This window comes from Phyllostomus hastatus, unplaced genomic scaffold (genome assembly GCF_019186645.2).
Source record: "Phyllostomus hastatus isolate PE091 unplaced genomic scaffold, TTU_PhHast_1.1 phas_contig_209, whole genome shotgun sequence".
In the NCBI taxonomy this organism is placed as follows: Eukaryota; Metazoa; Chordata; class Mammalia; order Chiroptera; family Phyllostomidae; genus Phyllostomus; species Phyllostomus hastatus.
This window is the reverse complement of record NW_025333735.1, coordinates 23,188,175-23,207,232: the sequence shown is the minus strand read 5'-3', so window position 1 is coordinate 23,207,232 and position 19,058 is coordinate 23,188,175. Positions and strand designations below refer to the sequence as shown.

Below are 19,058 nucleotides of genomic sequence, written 5' to 3'. Positions count from 1 at the left end.
TTCTCCAAGTCCATGATCCTCGTGGCCCAAACAGGGATCCAGCCCTCAGTGATGAAACATCTGAGGCTCTGCAGCTAACAATATCTCCCAGCTGGGCCAAGAATAATAAGCTGCAGAGAATTACGAGAATGAAGATCACCTTCCAGGAAGGTCACCAGGAAAGTCAGAGGAGTATAGACTCTTAGACAGTCGCCGAGGAGTGAGGAAGGAGAGGTAGAAGAGGAGGGCAACGGTAATCACCGGAGGGCAGGGCCCATGAGTGCAGGGACCTCGTCTTCATTCGTCCTGTATCCTTCGGCCTCTCCCTGGGCATAAGGAAAGCATTCAATAGACACTTGTTGACTAAATGAATGAGTGCCTGGATTTGATTGAGGGCAAGCAGAGAGAAAGTTTGGGAGTACCATGTAGTTCTTTTCATGCCCTGTGTGTAACGGTAATATAATGTTCGAGGGCACGGATCTTCAGCGGCACTGAGGCAGGTACACAGCATGCTGAATAAGTGCTCCCTAGATTCTTGCTTGGTTTTAATGTAAAAGAACTTCCACTTTGATTGGCATTAAGAGATATGCTGACTTGAAAATGATTTGGTCCCTTTTTTATACTTTCTGTGGAATTATAAATTTTTCTATCCAAACTAAGGACCTTTTAGAAGAAATATTCCATGGTGCTTTACTGTTGCCGTAACAATGGCACTTTTCCCTTGGTATAGACTCTGATACCCAAGTGGTGAATCTGTTCAGCTTTCTTGTATCATGTCTGCAGACTACTTTGCCTTTTAGGAGAGCTTTTAACTTAGTTGTAGAACATGCTGGTGCTTCTTTCCATGGAGCTGAATCTAATTAGTCTCTCCTGGTTTAGTGCAATTGAATCATCTCAGGAAAATGAGAAGCAATTAAGTACCTGTTGCTAACAAGGTGCTGAAATATCTGCCAACAGACACAAGGTGTTTATTTATTACTAGAGTATGTTATTGGAGAAAACATTACATTGTCTTTCTGCAAAAAGAATTGCCAGAATTGATTTTTAAATGCAGGTGTCACAGACTTACCTACTACCACCTTTGAGGAGCATTGAAAAGAGAAGTAACAGGGCTTGTGAACATCAGTCAAGGTTAGCTCAAGTGCCAGCACCCAGCCTCATGGGAAACAGTGTTGATGGGATTTGAAGGAACTGGAGAGTAAAGAGGAAAAGCAGCTTTTCAGCAAAGACCCTTTAAGTCCCAGTTCAGGAAATTATTAAATTTGTTAGCCAGATACTTACAATAAGCTATTACTGTACAGCCAAAAGGGGGGAAAAAAAACAATGCCAGCAAATATTTTAAAACTACAACTAAACAAAAGTCAGGAAGCGTGTAATTAAAACTGTACCTTTATTGTATTGTAAAGAGTTTCACTGTGACATGGAAAATATTTAAGGGAGAAGGCTGTTCAGCTAATTTGTCTGCAAGTGAACTGCTTGGTGGAGAACTACCCTAAATTAACTGTAAGGCCACCCACTGAGTCAGCCTCATAAAGGGCCAGGGCTGCTCAGCTTGGTTTTGTGTAACATTCAATAATTACTAGATAAATGCATAACTAAAAGCTCTATTACACTAATAATTTGTACTGAGATAGACGTGTGGGGCACCCTGCTGGGTTAATTTGTCATCCCCACAGCAAACTTCTAAAGAGAGCTCTTCCACAGTGATATCACATTAGTGCAGTGGTATCGCATTAGTATGTTGTCCCAAAGAGGACAGGTTAGAGCAGTAAAACCAATTGGCTCCTTAATCCCTTAAAGAGGCAAAATGCCCCCAGGGTGAGAGCCACAGAGAATAGGGTGATTAGCCATGTGGACCTACATTTAAACTCATCTTGACAAAAGCAGCTGCTGTCCCTTGGAATGTCTTTCTCTCTCTCTCTCTTTCTCTCCCTCTCTCTCTCTCTCTCTCTCTCTCACACACACACACACACACACACACACACACACCATGGACCCACATGTGCATACACAATGAAGGCACTAGTTCTGTGCAAGGTATCTTAGAAGTCCTCTTGTGATAAGACTTCTGGGTATCATTTGTACTATAAATCACATAATCAGATAAATCTCTAGCAGTTCCTTATTTTCTGGTTTAACTTAATATAATGTTGATTCTGTGTTTAGACTTATTCTTTATTTTTCTTTTTTCAGAATGGAAAAAGTCAACGTTAGACTTGTATTCTCTTTATGCTGGATGTTTCCTTCTATCTTTCTCTCTCTCACACACACACAAATTGCTGTTTTAAATATGGAGCTCACATTTAAGCTTCAGTGCAGGGTTTTCAACCTTTCCTATTGACAGAACCATAAATCATGTTAAAGTTAAGTGAATTACTGTAGCATGGAGCTGTAGCTTTGACAATGTTTATGTAGTATCAGCTTATCATCCAGGCAAAGGGGGGCAAACACTGACGTTTGAAATGGGAATGCACAGCCCTATTAATGTGGTTGCAATATCATGAGAGTCACCCATTTCTTGCTGCATCCTTTGTATTGTTGCAACTGGTGTTTTTAACCATGTGTATGGAATATTTCTAAAATGTATATTTCTGCAGTAAATTTACATGTGTTATTTGCAGTTTCTTCATATTCAACGGCGGTTGCTTCCTTCCCCAAAACAATTCCTTTTTCTTATGTGCAGAACACATGTGAGGAACATCAGAATTGCCAGGTTGTAATACAATACTAAGGGACCTATGAACAAAAATTTCTAGAAGGAAATAAACCATTTGACCTCTGAAAAATAATTCAAGCGGGAGTAGCAGAGTGCAGTGAAAGAGCATGGGCCGTGGAGCCAGCCGGGAGAGAATACAGATGCTGGCCAACCACGTGGGATCTGTGTGAGCTTGTGTTAAGTCGCTACCCTGCTGCCGACCTTTGTTTTCCACCTGTACAAAACTAGGAGAAGGCGGTGAAATGACACATGGAAAGGGCTTGGTACCCAGTAACTGTGTTACCAAATGTTGATTAACTATTTTATCAGACTCCCACATCTACATATTGTTATGTGCTTTCTTTGTATGTGCTTCTCTTGAAAGGATTCACACTTCCTTTATTTCTCACTCCCTATCCCCAGTTCTCTCAACCTGCTCTTGTGGGTCCAGAAGGAGTATGTGTTTCTCCTTTCCCAGGGGGAGCCACATATGCCTAGAAGAGGAGATGTGGTCTCAGAGAAGTGAGCCAGCTGGTTTACCTTATCCCATCACCCTCCTTTGGCTGAAAGAACAGGGGAATCTCCCCAGTGGGGCAAGTGGGCCATCTCCCTTAATGAGTAGGCCTTTAGCCACGGTGGAAACTTCACTTCAGCATATCTTCATTCAGGGATGGCTTTTGCTAAAGGGATAAGCACCTCTGTTGTTTATAAAGGCCTATTGTTTACTAGAATCAATTCAGTAAATAATTATTGAGCACTTATCACCTGCCAAGCACTGTGCTAGGTCCTAATGAACAAACCAGATGAGCTGGTCCTGCCCCGACAATCTAGAGGAACAGACAGATGTTAAACATAATTATTACTATGATGAAAGTAATGACTAGGGCATGCAATAAAGGGGTAATATAGCACAGGTATTTAAAGGATTTGTGGGGATTGGGATTTATTTGGGTCCGTTTGTGTGGGTCTGTCCCTTCTGTTGGCATTCAGTATGAATTTCGATAACTGCCATCCCTGTGAGATTTCTCTAGATCATCTTGAATCCTCAAACTCTTGACTACCAAAATAAAAGTTGTCGAATGGTTGCATACCCAGTAACGAACACACCATATGTTAATAAGGACTCTTTCAAGTGAAATATTCTTACAAGTGAAAACAACCCAATTGCTCCAAAAGAAAGTCATGGATTAGTGCCTGTAATTAAAGAGTTTGGGGGTTATGGCATCAGGTAGAGCTGGATCCAGATGCTCAGGTGATACCTTCAGAAATCTGCATCTCTCTCTCTCTCTCTCTCTCTCTCTCTCTCTCTCAGCTCTCCTGTCTTCTGTGTGAGTTTTGCTCTTAGGGTAGATCTCAGATTGTGGCACTAATGAGGTGATCAGCTCCAGGTATAATTCCCACCAATATAACAATCCTAAGGGAAAGGGAGCAACTTTTCAGAGTAGATTGAGGAAAGGTCCTACTTCTGGATACTTATGGCTCCAGTCAGCCTGGTTTCGGTCATTTGCTCACTTTTTTTTTAAAGATTTTATTTATTTATTTTTAGAGAGGGAAGGGAGGGAGAAAGAGAGAGAGAAACATCAATGTGCGGTTGCTGGGGGCCGTGGCCTGCAACCCAGTCATGTGCCCTGACTGGGAATTGAACCTGCAATGCTTTGGTTCGCAGCCTGCACTCAATCCACTGAGCTACTCCAGCCAGGGCATTTGCTCACTTTTTTTTAAAGACATTATTATTTACATATTTTTTGTTAATTTTTTAATATTTTATTTATTTATTTTTAGAGAGGGAATGGAGGGAGAAAGAGAGAGAGAGAGAGAGAGAGAGAGAGACATCAATGTGCGGTTGCTGGGGGTCATGGCCTGCAACCCAGGCATGTACCCTGACTGGGAATCAAACCTGCGACACTTTGGTTCGCAGCCCGCCCTCAATCCACTGAGCTATGCCAGCCAGGGGTCTCACTTTTAAAACAACCCTTATGCCTTGGTTCCATGCCCAGCTAAGGGCCAGGGGGTAGGGTTAAGTCCTCCTAACCACACAGACTGAGGCCAAGGGAAGGACAGCTACCCAAAGAAACATCAGAGCTCTGTTTCTAGGGTAAAGGATGAAGGACTGACTGCTGGACAGGTAGACTAATAGCTGTCCACAGCAGGAGATAAGAGCAGAGCGGTCCTGAGTGCTGGGCAGTAGGCTCAGTGCATTCCCTGGCCAGGTGGCTGATTTCTGCAGTCAGAGCCTGCAGAGCACAAGTAAAATCCAGGCCTGAGAGAGGGGATGATGGGTGCGTGCTGGGATCCTCCATTTATCTTACATCATGACATTGCATTGCATGATCCTGGTTACTTTTCATGTCTCAATTTATTCTAAAAAACAATTCTAAGGATAATAAATAAACCAGAGTCTAGCATAGTGTCTGAAACATAGATTCTCAACATGTTCTTTTTAAAACAGTGAGCCCACTATGTGTTAGGCACCTACATACACTAATTTGAATCCTCAGAAGAAAAATTTTCATTTGTCCTGTTTTGCCCAATTTGAATGCAGGCTCAGAAACGTTAGATAACATTGCCTAGGTTAACCTAAGGAGCAAATGATTTCAAACCCAGAATAATTGGGCTCTAAAACCCATACAGACATATAATTTCCGTTTCACAGTGGAGAAGGCTCAGGAGCATAGGAGGCTGACACAGGGCTAGTTGATACCCAACCTGGGATGGAAACCTGATTCCATGTGTAAAGCACAGCATAGGGAATATAGTCAGTAATATTGTAACAACCGTGTGTGGTGTCAAATGGATAGTAGACTTATCGGGGTGATCACTTCGTAAGTTACATAAATGTCTAATCACTATGTTGTACACCTGAAACTAATATAATATTGTGTGTCAACTGTAATTGAAAAATTAAATAAATTAAGTTTTTAACAAAACAACTTGATACCCTGACTTCAAACACTGGACTAATTTTTCTCATACCTCCTCCCCTTGTGTGGAATCTACCAACAGTGGGAATAAATCCTTACATCCAATTGGGTGAGTTCAGGAAGATATTTTGAGTTCAGGAGGATACTTGGAAAGTAACCAGCAGCTCAGAAAAGAGGACCTAAACGGCAGAGCAAGCCTGACCGTGTGGTGGGGGCAGCGCTGCAAAGCCACTATGGCTTTGCTTTTGTCCTGGGGCTTTGTTTGTTTATTTGCTTGTTTTTGCCTTTTTGTTTTTAAATGTCAGCAAAGATCTGGAAAGAGCGGCGGTCCCACACTTGGCAATCCTCCAAGAGACTGTATGTCCGTGGATTTGACTGTTGAAATTCTCCTGCACCACTGCAGTTTGTACTTCCACCGGATCATTGCAGGGTTCCCTGCCTGATTCTGTCAACCTCTGTGATCATCCAGTCTATGGGGGTTGCGGTTTTTCTTTTCATGTTTTGATTTTCTTTTCTTTATCTCTTATTTCCTACTATCATTTGCATGGTATGTAAAAGCTCGAGTTCCCTTCATTGAATGGGAGTCTTGTCAGCTCTACTTATTATACAGTCACTGTTTGTGTCTCTAGTAATCACAGCTGTTGTGTGGTATCTGACCACATTTTACATCAGCCACCATGGTGGCTCGGGCGGTTAGGGCGTGAACATGGCACATTCGGAGAAGAGGCCCCATTAGGGTCCAGGGGCCGGGGCTGTCTCCTCACAGAGCTTGAACCAGTGCACTTGGGGTTTTTAAAACTTTAAATATTGCAGCATTCCCAAAGCAAGGTATCTTAGAGACTGAGTCTCATATATTGAACTTAATGCCCTAGAAACACTTTAAAAAATAATTTCTTTTAAAAGACACATGCTCCCTTATTTCATATTATTTAGATTTTAGTGTTATTACTATGCATCAATTGTGCAGAATTATTTGTAAGTGTAATCCCAGAGACTGAATCCTCATGCCATTGGAATATAAAGCTAGGTCAGCTTTAGCAATTGCTAGTTCAGACTCCTCATTTTGGCAATGAGAGAACTGGAGGAGAAAGAAGTTGCCCACATTTATAAGCCAGCTAGTGGCAGAAACAAAACTAAAACCCAAGTCTTCCTATCTAAGTAGAAAATTTTCCAAAAAAATACCCCAGATCTTCTAAAAATCTTTTTTTGTTATTTATGGACTCTTCTTCAAGACCCGTATGTCATATTTATACTAATAATGTATACTTTTATTAGTATTTATTTTCATTTATCTAAGAGACAGGGAGGCAATAGGTACCTCTTACTGGTACCATTCCTTTCCCTCTGTGTGTTCTACAGTCAACACATGTGACCGAATTCCAGTTTATTCATTTTTCATCCCCATCATTACCTATGAGAGTATAACCAATAAGAGAAAGTATTTATTGATCACTTAACCTTATAATTAGGAATTATGCCATATGCCTTATGTACCTTGTCTCATTTAATCCTCTTAACAGATCTGTGAAGTATTATTAGCTCCATTGTACAGATAACAAAACTGAGTCATAGATAAGCTCAGAAACTTGAAGCATAGCTGGAATGTGATAGAGCCAGAGTTTAACCATGTCTGTCTGACTCCAAAGCCCACGGTCCTCATGTTATACCGCTCTACTTTTCTGACTCATGGGTTTAACTTGAAACAATGCACACACACAGGTTTGGGAAACCAGCCTAGACCAAGTCATGTTAAACAGTGGCCAAGAGGGACAATCAAAGAGCTACAGTGATGGGGGAGGGGAGTGAAAAATGGGTGAAGGTGGTCAAAAGATACAAACTCTCAATAAAGAAAAAAAGAAAAGCGACAGTGGGTGGTTCATGGAGCTAGAGAAAGCAAGCAGATTGCCTTGGGAAACTTCAAAATCGTGAGGCCTTAGCAGAAAGGCCAGCGAGGGCATGGACACAGTTTGGTAGGCAAGAGGCAGAGTGAGCAGTGATTGTCAGGTGCTCAGCTTACAAGCAGAGCGTGGCAGGTGTTTAGAAAGTGAGCAGGAATGATGTGGGTCTGCACCAGGGGCCAGCAAACCGGCCACAAGTGAAGTTCAGCCCTCTGTTTTCAAAAATAAAATTTGATTGGAACATGGTCACATACACTTGTTTATGTAATACCTGTGGCCGCTTCTGCACTATAATGGTGAGTGATTAGTTGAGTAATTCCAACAGACACCATGAGGCCTGCAAAGCCTGAACTATTCACTCTGTAGCCTTTAAAGAAAATGTTTGCTAACTCCTGGTCTAGACTATAAGCTAGGGTGTTTGAGCAAGAAAGGTCTTTAAGTAGCTCAAATTGATCTCAATAAAAAATTTAGAAGACCTTGGCCTGCCCCTCCCTCCCTCTCTCTCTCTCTTTCTCCTCTCTCCCCCCTCCCACTTCCCCCTCCCCCATGGGTGTGTATTTTCTCAAAAGATATTGAAATTTGATTTCTACCCTAAAGATCCCCTTCATTCAAATAGAATAGAATACATCAGCCATCCTTGAAATCTATTGTAACATAAAGTTACTTTGTCTGGTAGTAATAATATAAAAATACTGGTGTTTTCCAAGTCATCCTGCAGTGTCACGTATTTCTCCCATTTGATATGTCCAGGTGCTTTCACATGCATCTCGGTGATGCTAACCATATGTACTATATGTTTTGAAAACCTTCACTTGCCTTGAGTCAAAGGTTGTTATTTAGAAAAGGTTCTGCCTCCTAAAGTTTTGAAACCCACTGCCAATTCCTCTTTCCTTGTCTCTCTGTTAAAATAAATCCCATAACTTCAAACTTCTAGGCTTTCATAAGTGGCAGTTCTGACTCGTGCATGATTTATAAATGATAGCTGTGGACCATTAAGATATATTTCTCAGCTTTAGGCAGGCTATAATGGTGTTATACATTGTGGTTTTGAATTTCTGAAGAAGCAAAGTACATAGTAGTTGACAACCCAAACGATTGAAGTTCCATTTGCCCTTATGGAAGGCTTTTTTTTTTAGTGTGTTTTTTTTCTTCCATTTTCTTCTTTTAGAGCTGTACCCTATTACACTCTTTACTTCTAAATATAAAGTAGTCATGAGTTCTCAATGCTACCTTTTACTCTATGGAAATGGTAATTTGAGTCTAAAGACCATCTTCCTGCTGGAGACAGATGAGTCACTTTTTCTTGTAACTGTGCTAACAGAGAGAAGCAGTGTGACCTCCTACCCATTGCTACTGGCTCAGTGTTGATTAATGGTAAGACTGTGAAGGTTTGCAAATGCCAGAACTCAGGATTGATCATTCCATTCTGGGAGGGGAGAAGGCTTCACGCACCACTGCCGTAAGAGTGCGCTGCTCCTGTAGGAGGGTGAGAGTCCACTGTTGGTGCCACTCTCTGGACAGCTATTCCTTGGAGCCGCCCCTGGCGTGAAGACTAGGATTTAAGGGATGATGCCAGGAAGCCAATGCCAACATGAAAAGAATCCGAGTCTCTGCCCAATCTGTGAGAATCTGCAACAGTTCAGGGACAAGGGAGAAAGCAACTGAGTCAATGTCAGGGTTAAATAGAAGAACATATTTCAATCGTGAAATTTTGGTTTGAGGAAAAATGTGAGAGGGTTATTACAATTCTTGGAGTTCGAGTTTGGGCAAAACCGCTGAAAATGGTAAGAAGGGATTTCTTTCTATCTCTTCTTCCTAAGATATAGAATGAAATACAAGGTTCCAAATTCATCTGGTTATGCCTCCCCAACATTATCTTTTTTATCTAGAAAATGTATCTGAAGGCACTTAATAACCTCCATACAGTGGACCCTCAGACTAAGAATCACTTGTTGGATTTTATAAGTCTCTCAACACACAGTGATGTAGTAATGACCTTGACCTTCTCCTTCCCCAGTCCTAATCAGTTCTACTTCAAAGGAGGAAGCATTTTTAAGTTAAATATTTATATGTTAAATTGCATTAAATTTTAAAACTGTCTCTTGTAAGCTAAAAGCAAGAGAGTATTTTAAAGAATTGGGGACTGGGAGGAGTGCAAACAAGTAAATTAATCTGTCTGACCTGCTTTCTTTTTGTACTAAGTATCCAGTAATATGAGCATTTGGTAATAAATAACTGAACCCTACACCCTTTGGGAAATTCTGGTTCTCTGTTTCTTTAATTGTGGCAACTTTGTTCAGAATATGTAGGTAGCACTGCTCCAGCCAAGAAACTTAATCTAATTTTCTTCCTTCCCATCTTATTTGTATTCCTTGAGAAAAGCCCAGGCAGTTGTTTTAAACAAGTCTGGCCTGTGGTTAAAGTTTAAACCAGTGGTGAGATCCATCCGGAGGGGAGTTTTTCTGACACTCTGCTGCTCCTGGCCTAGGGTTCTGAGAGTATTAGACCCCAGAAGCAGCCAATTTTGTAGGCCTTTAATACACAAAATTGTATTAACATCAACATGGATACAGATGGATGCACTGCAATAAACCGTAACCACTTGAGAAAAGCCTTTATTGACTCTCAAGTAAATAATGCACATTTTAAAGGCCCTAAATATGCATTTACATAATGTGCTATAATTTTTTATTGTGTCAACTACTCTCACACACACACACATCCATAAGAAATGTTTTTCTCCATCAGAAACTTGGACTCGTACCATTGCGTGTCCACGGCATTAGCACCATGCCATATTCAGAATACTAGTTCCTTTTATAGGGCCTGATATGACAATCTCAGAGTTCATTTAATGAATTTTACCAGTGGAGTGATCGATTCATTTAACCCCATCGACACTTTCTAAACTGATTTTAGAATATTCAGACAAATACTTAGGGCACTAAAAACATCTAATCCAAGAAAAAAGAGAAAACAAGAAATGGGATAAAAGGAAAAACAAATTTAGACCATGTTGAAATCTTAAGTCTGAGCTTTAGAGCAACGGAGGAAACTTATGGCTCTCATTGTTCAGTAGAAGGGCACTGCTAGCAGGTTATCCAGAAGAACAATGTGTATGTAATCACATTTAACAGAACTGTGCAATGCCTACAACACTGTTTTCTGTTTGAAGAAATTAAAGCTTGGAATCTTGAGTGATTTATGTCCAGTTCTACAGTGACCTAATGGCTGAACCAGAAACTGCGAGGCATGAGAAAGTAGGGGTTGTGAAGGATGACCCTTGGAAATGCAGACTCAGCAGTTGTCTAATTTGAATCTATAGGCTAAATGATTTCCTGGTATTAATGAAGAATTAATTGATTCTTATAAATTAGTCATTGTAGAATTAACTCCATATAGTACCATATATTCTTAGGTTTGTGTTAAAATAAACTATGCCACAAGGAAAAGGTGAATAAATTGTTTTAAGTAAAATATAACAAAGAAACTAAGGTCTAAATTTAAGTTGTTAATGATTTTCTTTTACAACAGCAAAAAGATTTAACAACAACAAAAAGAGGGTGAGGAGGTTTATTAACATGTAAGGGAGGAATTCCAAGATCCTGTTGAATTGTTTCCTCTATCAAGTTTCATTAACTTTGATATGTCTAACCCTTGCTCAAGTGAGTTTTTCCATTGGACATCATTCTTTGTTGGCCACTATAATTTTATAATCTAACAAGTATTCCTCACTTTTTATTGAGCACCTGAAGCATTGCCACTTTATCATTAAGGTCTGCTTCCAAGGGCTCTTGACCATGGAGTTGCCACCATTGTCATTTACATGCTGCAAAAGTTGTTATGCTCAGTACATTCCCAGCCTCATTTGGAAAATGCTGCATTCTGTCCCTAACTAAAAACTATTGACTCAGATGCAGGGCGCTGAGTCAAAGTGTCTTGATACCAAAACACTTGGTAGCAAGTTAGAACATGCCATGTCAGATGAAAAAAAAAACTCCTTTGGTTCTTTTACATGGCACAATTGCAGATTAAAAAATGACCAGAGCCAATTAGCTTTTTAGTTTGTGGCTTTTAACTCAGAGATGATTTGGATTCCAACATTTATCATTTGTTGTATGAAGTCCTAAGTTTGATCAGTTTGTCTATAAGCTCCCTGGATCTTTGGCAGGTAAAAAAAAGTTTTAAGTTCATATTTAATTACATGGTGATTTCAGTAATTTCTATACCACTCATGTATTCAATCATTCATTGTGTCACCAATAGGTATTGAGTGTTAGACATAGACATGTCCTGGGGATATGACAGTAAAGCATTAAAAAACTTTGTATTAAGTTTTTTTAGATGAAGAAGACTGGGAGAAGCAAGTATGAGAGGCAGAAGGTGACAAGAACTCTAGTTTGAATAGGTCATGTTCAAGATCCCGCCAGTTGTATGACTGAAGACAAAATTTTGTGTTGTACCCCAAGCCCAAAGTAGGAGCCTGTGAACACTTACTGGACAAATTAAAGGTTGCATGAATGAAAGGGTCCCATCAAATCATCTGCAAGACATGGACTGGACTGTCGCTTCTACTCCCAACCCCCCTTTCCACTCTTTAAAAACTACAGATGTCATTCTGAACCTGAAAGTCCTGGTCATTCCAATCATTATTTAGAAAATTCCACAATTCTAAAGTGACCCCAGAAAGGAACAGAGAACCCACACCCGGGGGCCCATACACATGCGTCCTTGCTTACAGTCCTCAACCATGCTGATGGGGGAGTGGGAGAGAGCATGGCCTGTCTGTCTTAGGTTTCTCTTCCATTTTGTGAGTCATTCTCAGTATTAGGAAAATTTTATTCTCCAAAACTTGGAGGATTCCTTTGTTTTCTCTTTGCAGGGGAACCTTGTGTTTAAATAAAAGCAAGAAGAGAAAAATACTCTTCTCCATTGTTTCTCATTGAAAAGTGAGAGCAGCTACCCTGGCTTTCCTTGCTCTGAGTATCTTCGCCCTCCCCATGGGCTGCTCTTAAACTGTAGCAGGTTTTCTCAATCGCCCTTCCAACTCAAGGGCAGAAGTCCTCTCAGAAAAATTATTGAGCACCTTACATAACTTTTTAAATCTAATGTTTGCTTCTTTTCATACCAATTAAATTTAGCAGTGTTTACATGTAAGGGAGTAATAGTTTTCTGAGTCTTTTACCAGTCCTTATGAGCAAAAGGCCAACAGTTTAGCAGGGGTCACTGCGTACTCAGCCTGTGGGCTCTCTTGCTCTAACATGCATTTCTGAGTTTGGCTTTAAATGACAAAAAAAAAAAAAGAAAGAAAGAAAAGGTGATATAAACCTCCCATGTAAAGCGAGGCACCCAAATTGCACAGGTTCATTAAGTGATCATTTACTACATACTTCAAAAAAATTTCATCCTGAATTAGTCCCTAGAAATTTCCTTGAAAGGGATATGAGAGCTTTAACAATGAATTATTGTCTGTGGATAGCTCAGCATGAAAGGGGGTCCATATGTGCAAACTAGAATTTGTCATATGTAATGTCAGTTAAATCAGGTCTAATCTACCAAATACATTTTTTATTGCTTGCTTCATTAAAAGAGCTCTTAAGGTAATGAATAATCTTCAGCTTCACCAAGGATTATTAATGCCTGTATAACTCATGTCCACTGAAAATAGAAAGACAGCTTGAAACTCTACCCTAATCTAGCCTCCAAGTTTGTCTTAGAGCCTTAAGGAAGAAAATCTGTGAGACCTCTCCAGGGTTAAACCCAGTCATGTGAGCAATACTATGAATGGGGACCAGAAAAGGGAGGCATTGAATGAGGTTTAAAAGCTGTGGCAAAGCACTTCTTTCTCTTCCTAACTCTGATGTTTTCTTTCCCTACAGCAAGTCCACATGCGACACCATCGACTCTTCATTTTCCGACATCACCCATTATCCAGCAGCCTGGGCCTTACTTCTCACACCCAGCCATCCGCTATCACCCTCAGGAGACGCTGAAAGAGTTTGTCCAACTTGTCTGCCCTGATGCTGGTCAGCAGGCTGGACAGGTGGGGTTCCTCAATGTAAGGAAACCTCTTTTTTTTTTCAATTTCTTTAGAAATAATAACCGAGTGTAACAATAACAAGGGGAGACCTTATGACCATGTGACATTGTGCTCTGATGTTGTGCTGACTGACTGCGGGCAAATGTCATATTTATTCTAGATTGTGGGAAAGTTAACTTACTCTGAGAGTGATTGGCCAGGGTTTAGAAACAGTGTTTGTGTTAAGTTCGCAACTGTCAAGTTTATGGATATAAATCATCTCAAGGGTGAACTCTATAACCTTCTAAGGTCCGTGGGCTGATAATTCCACCTCATGCATACTAACCCGAGAGCTCACACAGTTAACAAAATAGAAAGACCAAATAATTTTAAATAATGATTTGCGGTGGTAGGGAGAGGCAGGGGGATGAGGGGGCACAGATGTTTCAGATCAACTAAGTTGATATTTTCAAAAAATACAGCCTTCTAACACTTTAGATCAAGTTGACCAGTACTTGAACTCAAGATGCTAGAAGTACAGTTTATTATGGTTTGTTATTTCTGCAAGTAGTTATCTTTCCCACTTATCTTTGTATAAAGCTAAACAGGATTCAGTAGTTTCAAACAAATGTTTTTATTTTTTTTCTCAACAAAACCCAAACAATCACAGTTTGAAATACTACTCCAAATGTAAAAGTAATTTTTAAGAATCACAAATTTTATTCAAATGTAGACCTAAATGTTTATAATGGATAACTGTATCCCAAGGCCAATAGTAATGATGACAAACAGTAAATGATGACCCACATAAAGCCGAATGTGATTTTCCTTTTCTCCCAATAACTGCACATGAAGCCATAGATTAACCATAATTATTATTGCCTAATTTAAAATATTATATCATGCTGCCCTATCACTGATTTTCTTCCTTGCAGAAACACCTGATTCTGCATATCTGAGATAGAACAGGCGGCTTTGACTAATGTCTGGTGATGTGTTAGCAGATACATTTCTGTCTAGACAACAAATCAATATGGTGCCTTTTCCTTTTTGCTTGTGTATTCATTTGCTTGGCTTATTCTAAAGAGTTCACTTATGGACTTTTAGCCCACTTAGAAATACACACAGGCAAGTTTGTTGGCAAGAAGGCATAGCATTCTGATGGTCAGACGAGATAGTCTTTGAGGAATAATACTAAATATATAAGTGAATGTTGATGAGGCAGTGAGTCTGCTCTGCAGAATTATTAAACTAAAACTTAAAAGTTGGGGACAAAAGCATCTCCTTCAACTGACTTTTGATTTGGGACTAGAGCCTAAATAATAGCTGTCACTATTGCCTGAAGAGCATCACTGAAGTCTAGAATCAGAAAGGTCACTTGGGAAACCATGAAAAAGCTGAAGTGATCACCAGTATCAAGAATCTTACCTTTAAACTTCTAACTTCTTTTTTTAAAGATTTTATTGATTTATTTTTAGAGATAGGGGAAGAGAGGGAGAAAGAGAAGGAATGAAACATCAATGTAAGAAAGGAACATTGATTGGTTGCCTCTCATATGCCCTCTGACCACCAGGGACCGAACCTGCAACCCAGGCATGTGGTCTGACCGGGAGTCGGACCAGTGACCTTTCGCTTTGCAGGAGGATGCCCAACCAACAGAGCCATACTGGTCAGGGCTCTAACTTTTTAAAAATAATCTTCACATCATCCTATATAACTGTCAAATGCCCAGTTTTGCATTTTGATCCAAAGCTTATGGGATTTAAGGCAGGTCTCTTCATGCAACTCTTTTGAAACACTTGAAAATGAAATAGATTTTATTCCCTTCTTCAAAGGGAAGCTTTCTTTTGTTAAAGAGCTGTTATTTGATTGTTCTAATATTAGGCAGCTGAATAAGTATGACTTTTTAAAAGATTTTATTTATTTTTATTTTTAGAGAGAGTGAAAGGGAAGGAGAAAGAGAGGGAGAGAAATATCGATGTGCAAGAGATACATCAATTGGTTGCCTCTCGCACGCCCCTAACTGGGGACCTGGCGTGCAACCCAGGCATGTGCCCTGACTGGGAATCGAACCAATGACCTCTTAGTTCGCAGGCTGGCACTCAGTCCACTGAGCCACACCAGTCAAGGCTTAAATATGACTCCTAATGGCATGTGTTTCTACAATATAATTTAAATCAAAATTAGAATATATTTTCTCAGCAGAATTCTGTGCCTGATGTTACACAATATGTGGAAGAAATTTTATATGTTCACCTAATGTATTTATTAAATGTTATATAGTGTCAACTTTGAGGAATGGAAACAAACTATTTTTATCTCAAATTCACATTTAGGAAACTTTATTATATCTATATAAATAGACATAGTGGAATAATTCTGCAATCTATAAATACTTAGATATTAAATAACTTTAATAATCATGAATGTGATGACAAAGGTAGTGTTTCATACAGAATTGAAACATTCCAAGCAAACATTGGCAGGTCATTTCATGGAACCAGATGTATAGGTCACTGTAATTAAAAAATAAGTTTATGCATTGAGCAAGTGTATTTAAGACTGTACTTTTGTGGAATGCCTTATGAACAACACAAGTCTTCATCCATATGCTCTTATGGAAGAATTCAAGTAGTGAGAATACTTAGTAATTCACATAAAAGGTGCCTAATGAATCTCCTGTTTTCAGAAGCAACTAATGGTTCACGTCTGTTTCTTCTTTTTTTGTGCATGTTTTGTTTTGTTCCCACTCTTGCAGCCCAATGGGAGTAGCCAAGGCAAAGTGCACAACCCATTCCTTCCCACCCCAATGTTGCCACCGCCACCACCACCACCGATGGCCAGGCCTGTGCCTCTGCCGGTGCCAGACACGAAGCCTCCGACCACATCAACAGAAGGAGGTGCAGCCTCCCCCACCTCACCAAGTAAGTATGGCTGAGACAAGGCGCCGGTCACTGATGAAGCTCTGTGCATTTGAATACACACCCAAGCTTAGTCTCTCACTGCACAGGCTCCAGTGGTAGGCGCAGGTCCCCAGTGATGGGTGTGACATGAGTCTGCAGAGCCAAGACCAGATCAAAGTGAACACCACTCCAGGTGTGGAAATGACTGAGTGTTCTGGTGGATAAAATGGTGTAACTACATTCCCAGGACTGAAATCAAGTTATGAACTATTAAGTTTTTCATATTATTTGAGTGGCTTTGAATGTTGCCCTCATTATTGTCAAACAGAATCTACTTGCATGAATTATTAGCAGAAAGTTCCTCATACTTCTGTAAAGCCCTGCCTTCCAGTAACTTACAGTCCCAGAGGAATGCACTTGATGAGCATGAAGGTTAAACACCTGATTCGTCAAATAGGAAAAAAAAGTTTAGATCAAAGTAACAGTGCAAAGGTGTGCACATGGAACACTCACTACGAGCAAGAGCCTGGCTGAAGTGATCTGATGGGCTAGCAGTCACTGGCAGTTGGTTGGCGAGGCTTGGCAGGGGAAGGAGATGAAAGGGAGGATTGGATAGAAAAGAACACTTGGCTCCTCTTTGAATAGTCTAGGGGCATGTGATCAGACAATATAGGATTTCAAAGCCTCTTTGGATGGTAGGGATCATTACTTGATGAATTAGAGGAAAAACAGTTCTGATATTTTAGAGATGATGAGGGGACAGAAATAGCCTGAACATACAAAGTTGGCTTTTATTAGTACCTGAAACAATGGCAAAAATAGTGATGGCTGCAGGCAGAGTTCCTGGATGACAGATGGACTACCTAACCTTGGCATAGGATGTGATGAGCACCTTTCCTAAAACTTTACAGAGGGATCAGAGTGTAGGTAAGGACAGGAACTGTGACAGTGATCCTAAGAATCGGAGGTCTTCAAAGGAGGTGACACTGGTTGTAGGGAATCTACTGAGGAGAAGATTAGAGTAGACCAGGAAAGAAGTGTTAAGATCAAGACCTTGAGTAGCAGTTACAGAAGTTGAATGGAGGGGAGCTTGAGGGGGGACGTTTTATAGACATAAGCTTTGGGTTGGACAGCCATTTAGATGAGAATAGTGGAGGATGATTCCAGGCCTTCCAGCTTCCTTACCTTTCACTGTTGGGGACGTGATGGTATTGGGTGCAGGCAAGAAAGGCTCAAAGACCCTCTGTTGACACTGTGTTCTTTAGATTTAATTCTGGGGACAATGAATACATGTCCAGAGTCCCTCAGGGACATGTCTGAGGGTGGACTTTGGGTTATCTAGTGTTTATTCAAGTTGGTAATACATGCAGAAATGAGTGGCACTGTTCATGGACTCCGGTTTTATAGCAAAAACATTGACAGTCCAGGGACAAATTTGGGGAGGCTTACTTCTCTTGGTAAGAGGTGGTTCAGCACTTTCAACAAAGGAGAACATCCTGAGTGTCAAATAACATAGGAAGCAAGTTATTGATGAGCTTAGACCAAGCTCTGGAAGCTCAGCTTAGAAAAAAGGCTTCTGAGAAGCAGAAGCTCCTAGATGTGTCCTGCTTATTGTGTATCATTTTCAAACATGTCAGAGAAATAACCACCCCCAAACTCTTATTAAAATCTAGTCCCTGGGGATACTGGTTTACATATTGGCAGCCACATGCTTATTGTCCCCTGCACATGCCTCTGTGTACCACTTCTCTGTTCCACCTCTCCCTGTCTGTACAGGATGATGACACAACCCTTTACAACCCTTGTAGCAACATCCTACCTATTCTGTGTGAATATACCCTCACTTCCACTATCAATTCAGTGTTTCATGCATTCATTGTGTATATTCTAGTAATGGGAATGGGGCTTTTCTGAGTCACTGCGGAAGAATGGAAATACCATGTGCAGCTATTGAAGTCCAAAGGGTAGGGGCTCAAATCTCCACCTTTCAAATTGTTTTGAATTGTAAGTTTTCTCACATGTCCTGTAAAATGTGGGTGGCAATACCTACCTGGCAGGATTATGTGAAATAAGCCATGATAGAACACTACTCCAAATAAATTGGAGCATTGTATTATCTGTCAGAACTTTTACCTAATGGAGCCTCCAAGCCTGATGATGAAATAGGTCTTTAGTATATGTAGAAACTACTCAACACCTAAATCAGGTTCATGCCTTTTGGATCCATAGTTCTAGACTCTGCTTTTTGTACTGAATCAAATAGCTAGCACGGAAGATATCTATCATCTTCTCACGCCCAGCCTCAAACATTCTTTCAGCATCATGGGAAGAACTGTGGGAAGGGGGTCTTGGCAGATCCAAAGCATATGGTTCCATGTTTATTGGGACAGTGTTTAAAAGTTTGGGGGGAAAGGAGAATATTGAGAGGCCCAAAGTTCAATATAGACAATCTGATACTTTCTGAATCATAGGATTCTATGAATGTAGACAAAACAAAATGTTCTGCCTATTGCATAGAAAGGTTTTATCACCATAAATTTAGGCCTTTGTCTCAGGGCTCTTCTAGGCTTGCCGAATTCACAGTAATGTGTTCTTTCACAGCAACGTATACCGCCTGACTGTCTTCTCCTTTGTCAGTACAGC

At 40.4% G+C, this 19,058-nt stretch overlaps 1 protein-coding gene across 6 annotated transcripts in view; it reads left to right on the top strand.

Annotated features, from left to right (window-relative positions):
• The window catches only part of NFIA (nuclear factor I A), a 374,337-nt gene that overhangs the window by 304,701 nt on the left and 50,578 nt on the right, over positions 1–19,058 (top strand). For 5 of the 6 annotated variants that reach the window (XM_045835430.1, XM_045835431.1, XM_045835428.1 and 2 more), the window contains 2 exons: positions 13,373–13,551; positions 16,271–16,436. In XM_045835430.1, the coding sequence (XP_045691386.1) occupies positions 13,373–13,551; positions 16,271–16,436 (345 nt within the window). The remainder of the gene's footprint in view (positions 1–13,372; positions 13,552–16,270; positions 16,437–19,058) is intronic. The other variant, XM_045835429.1, reaches the window with a different exon arrangement.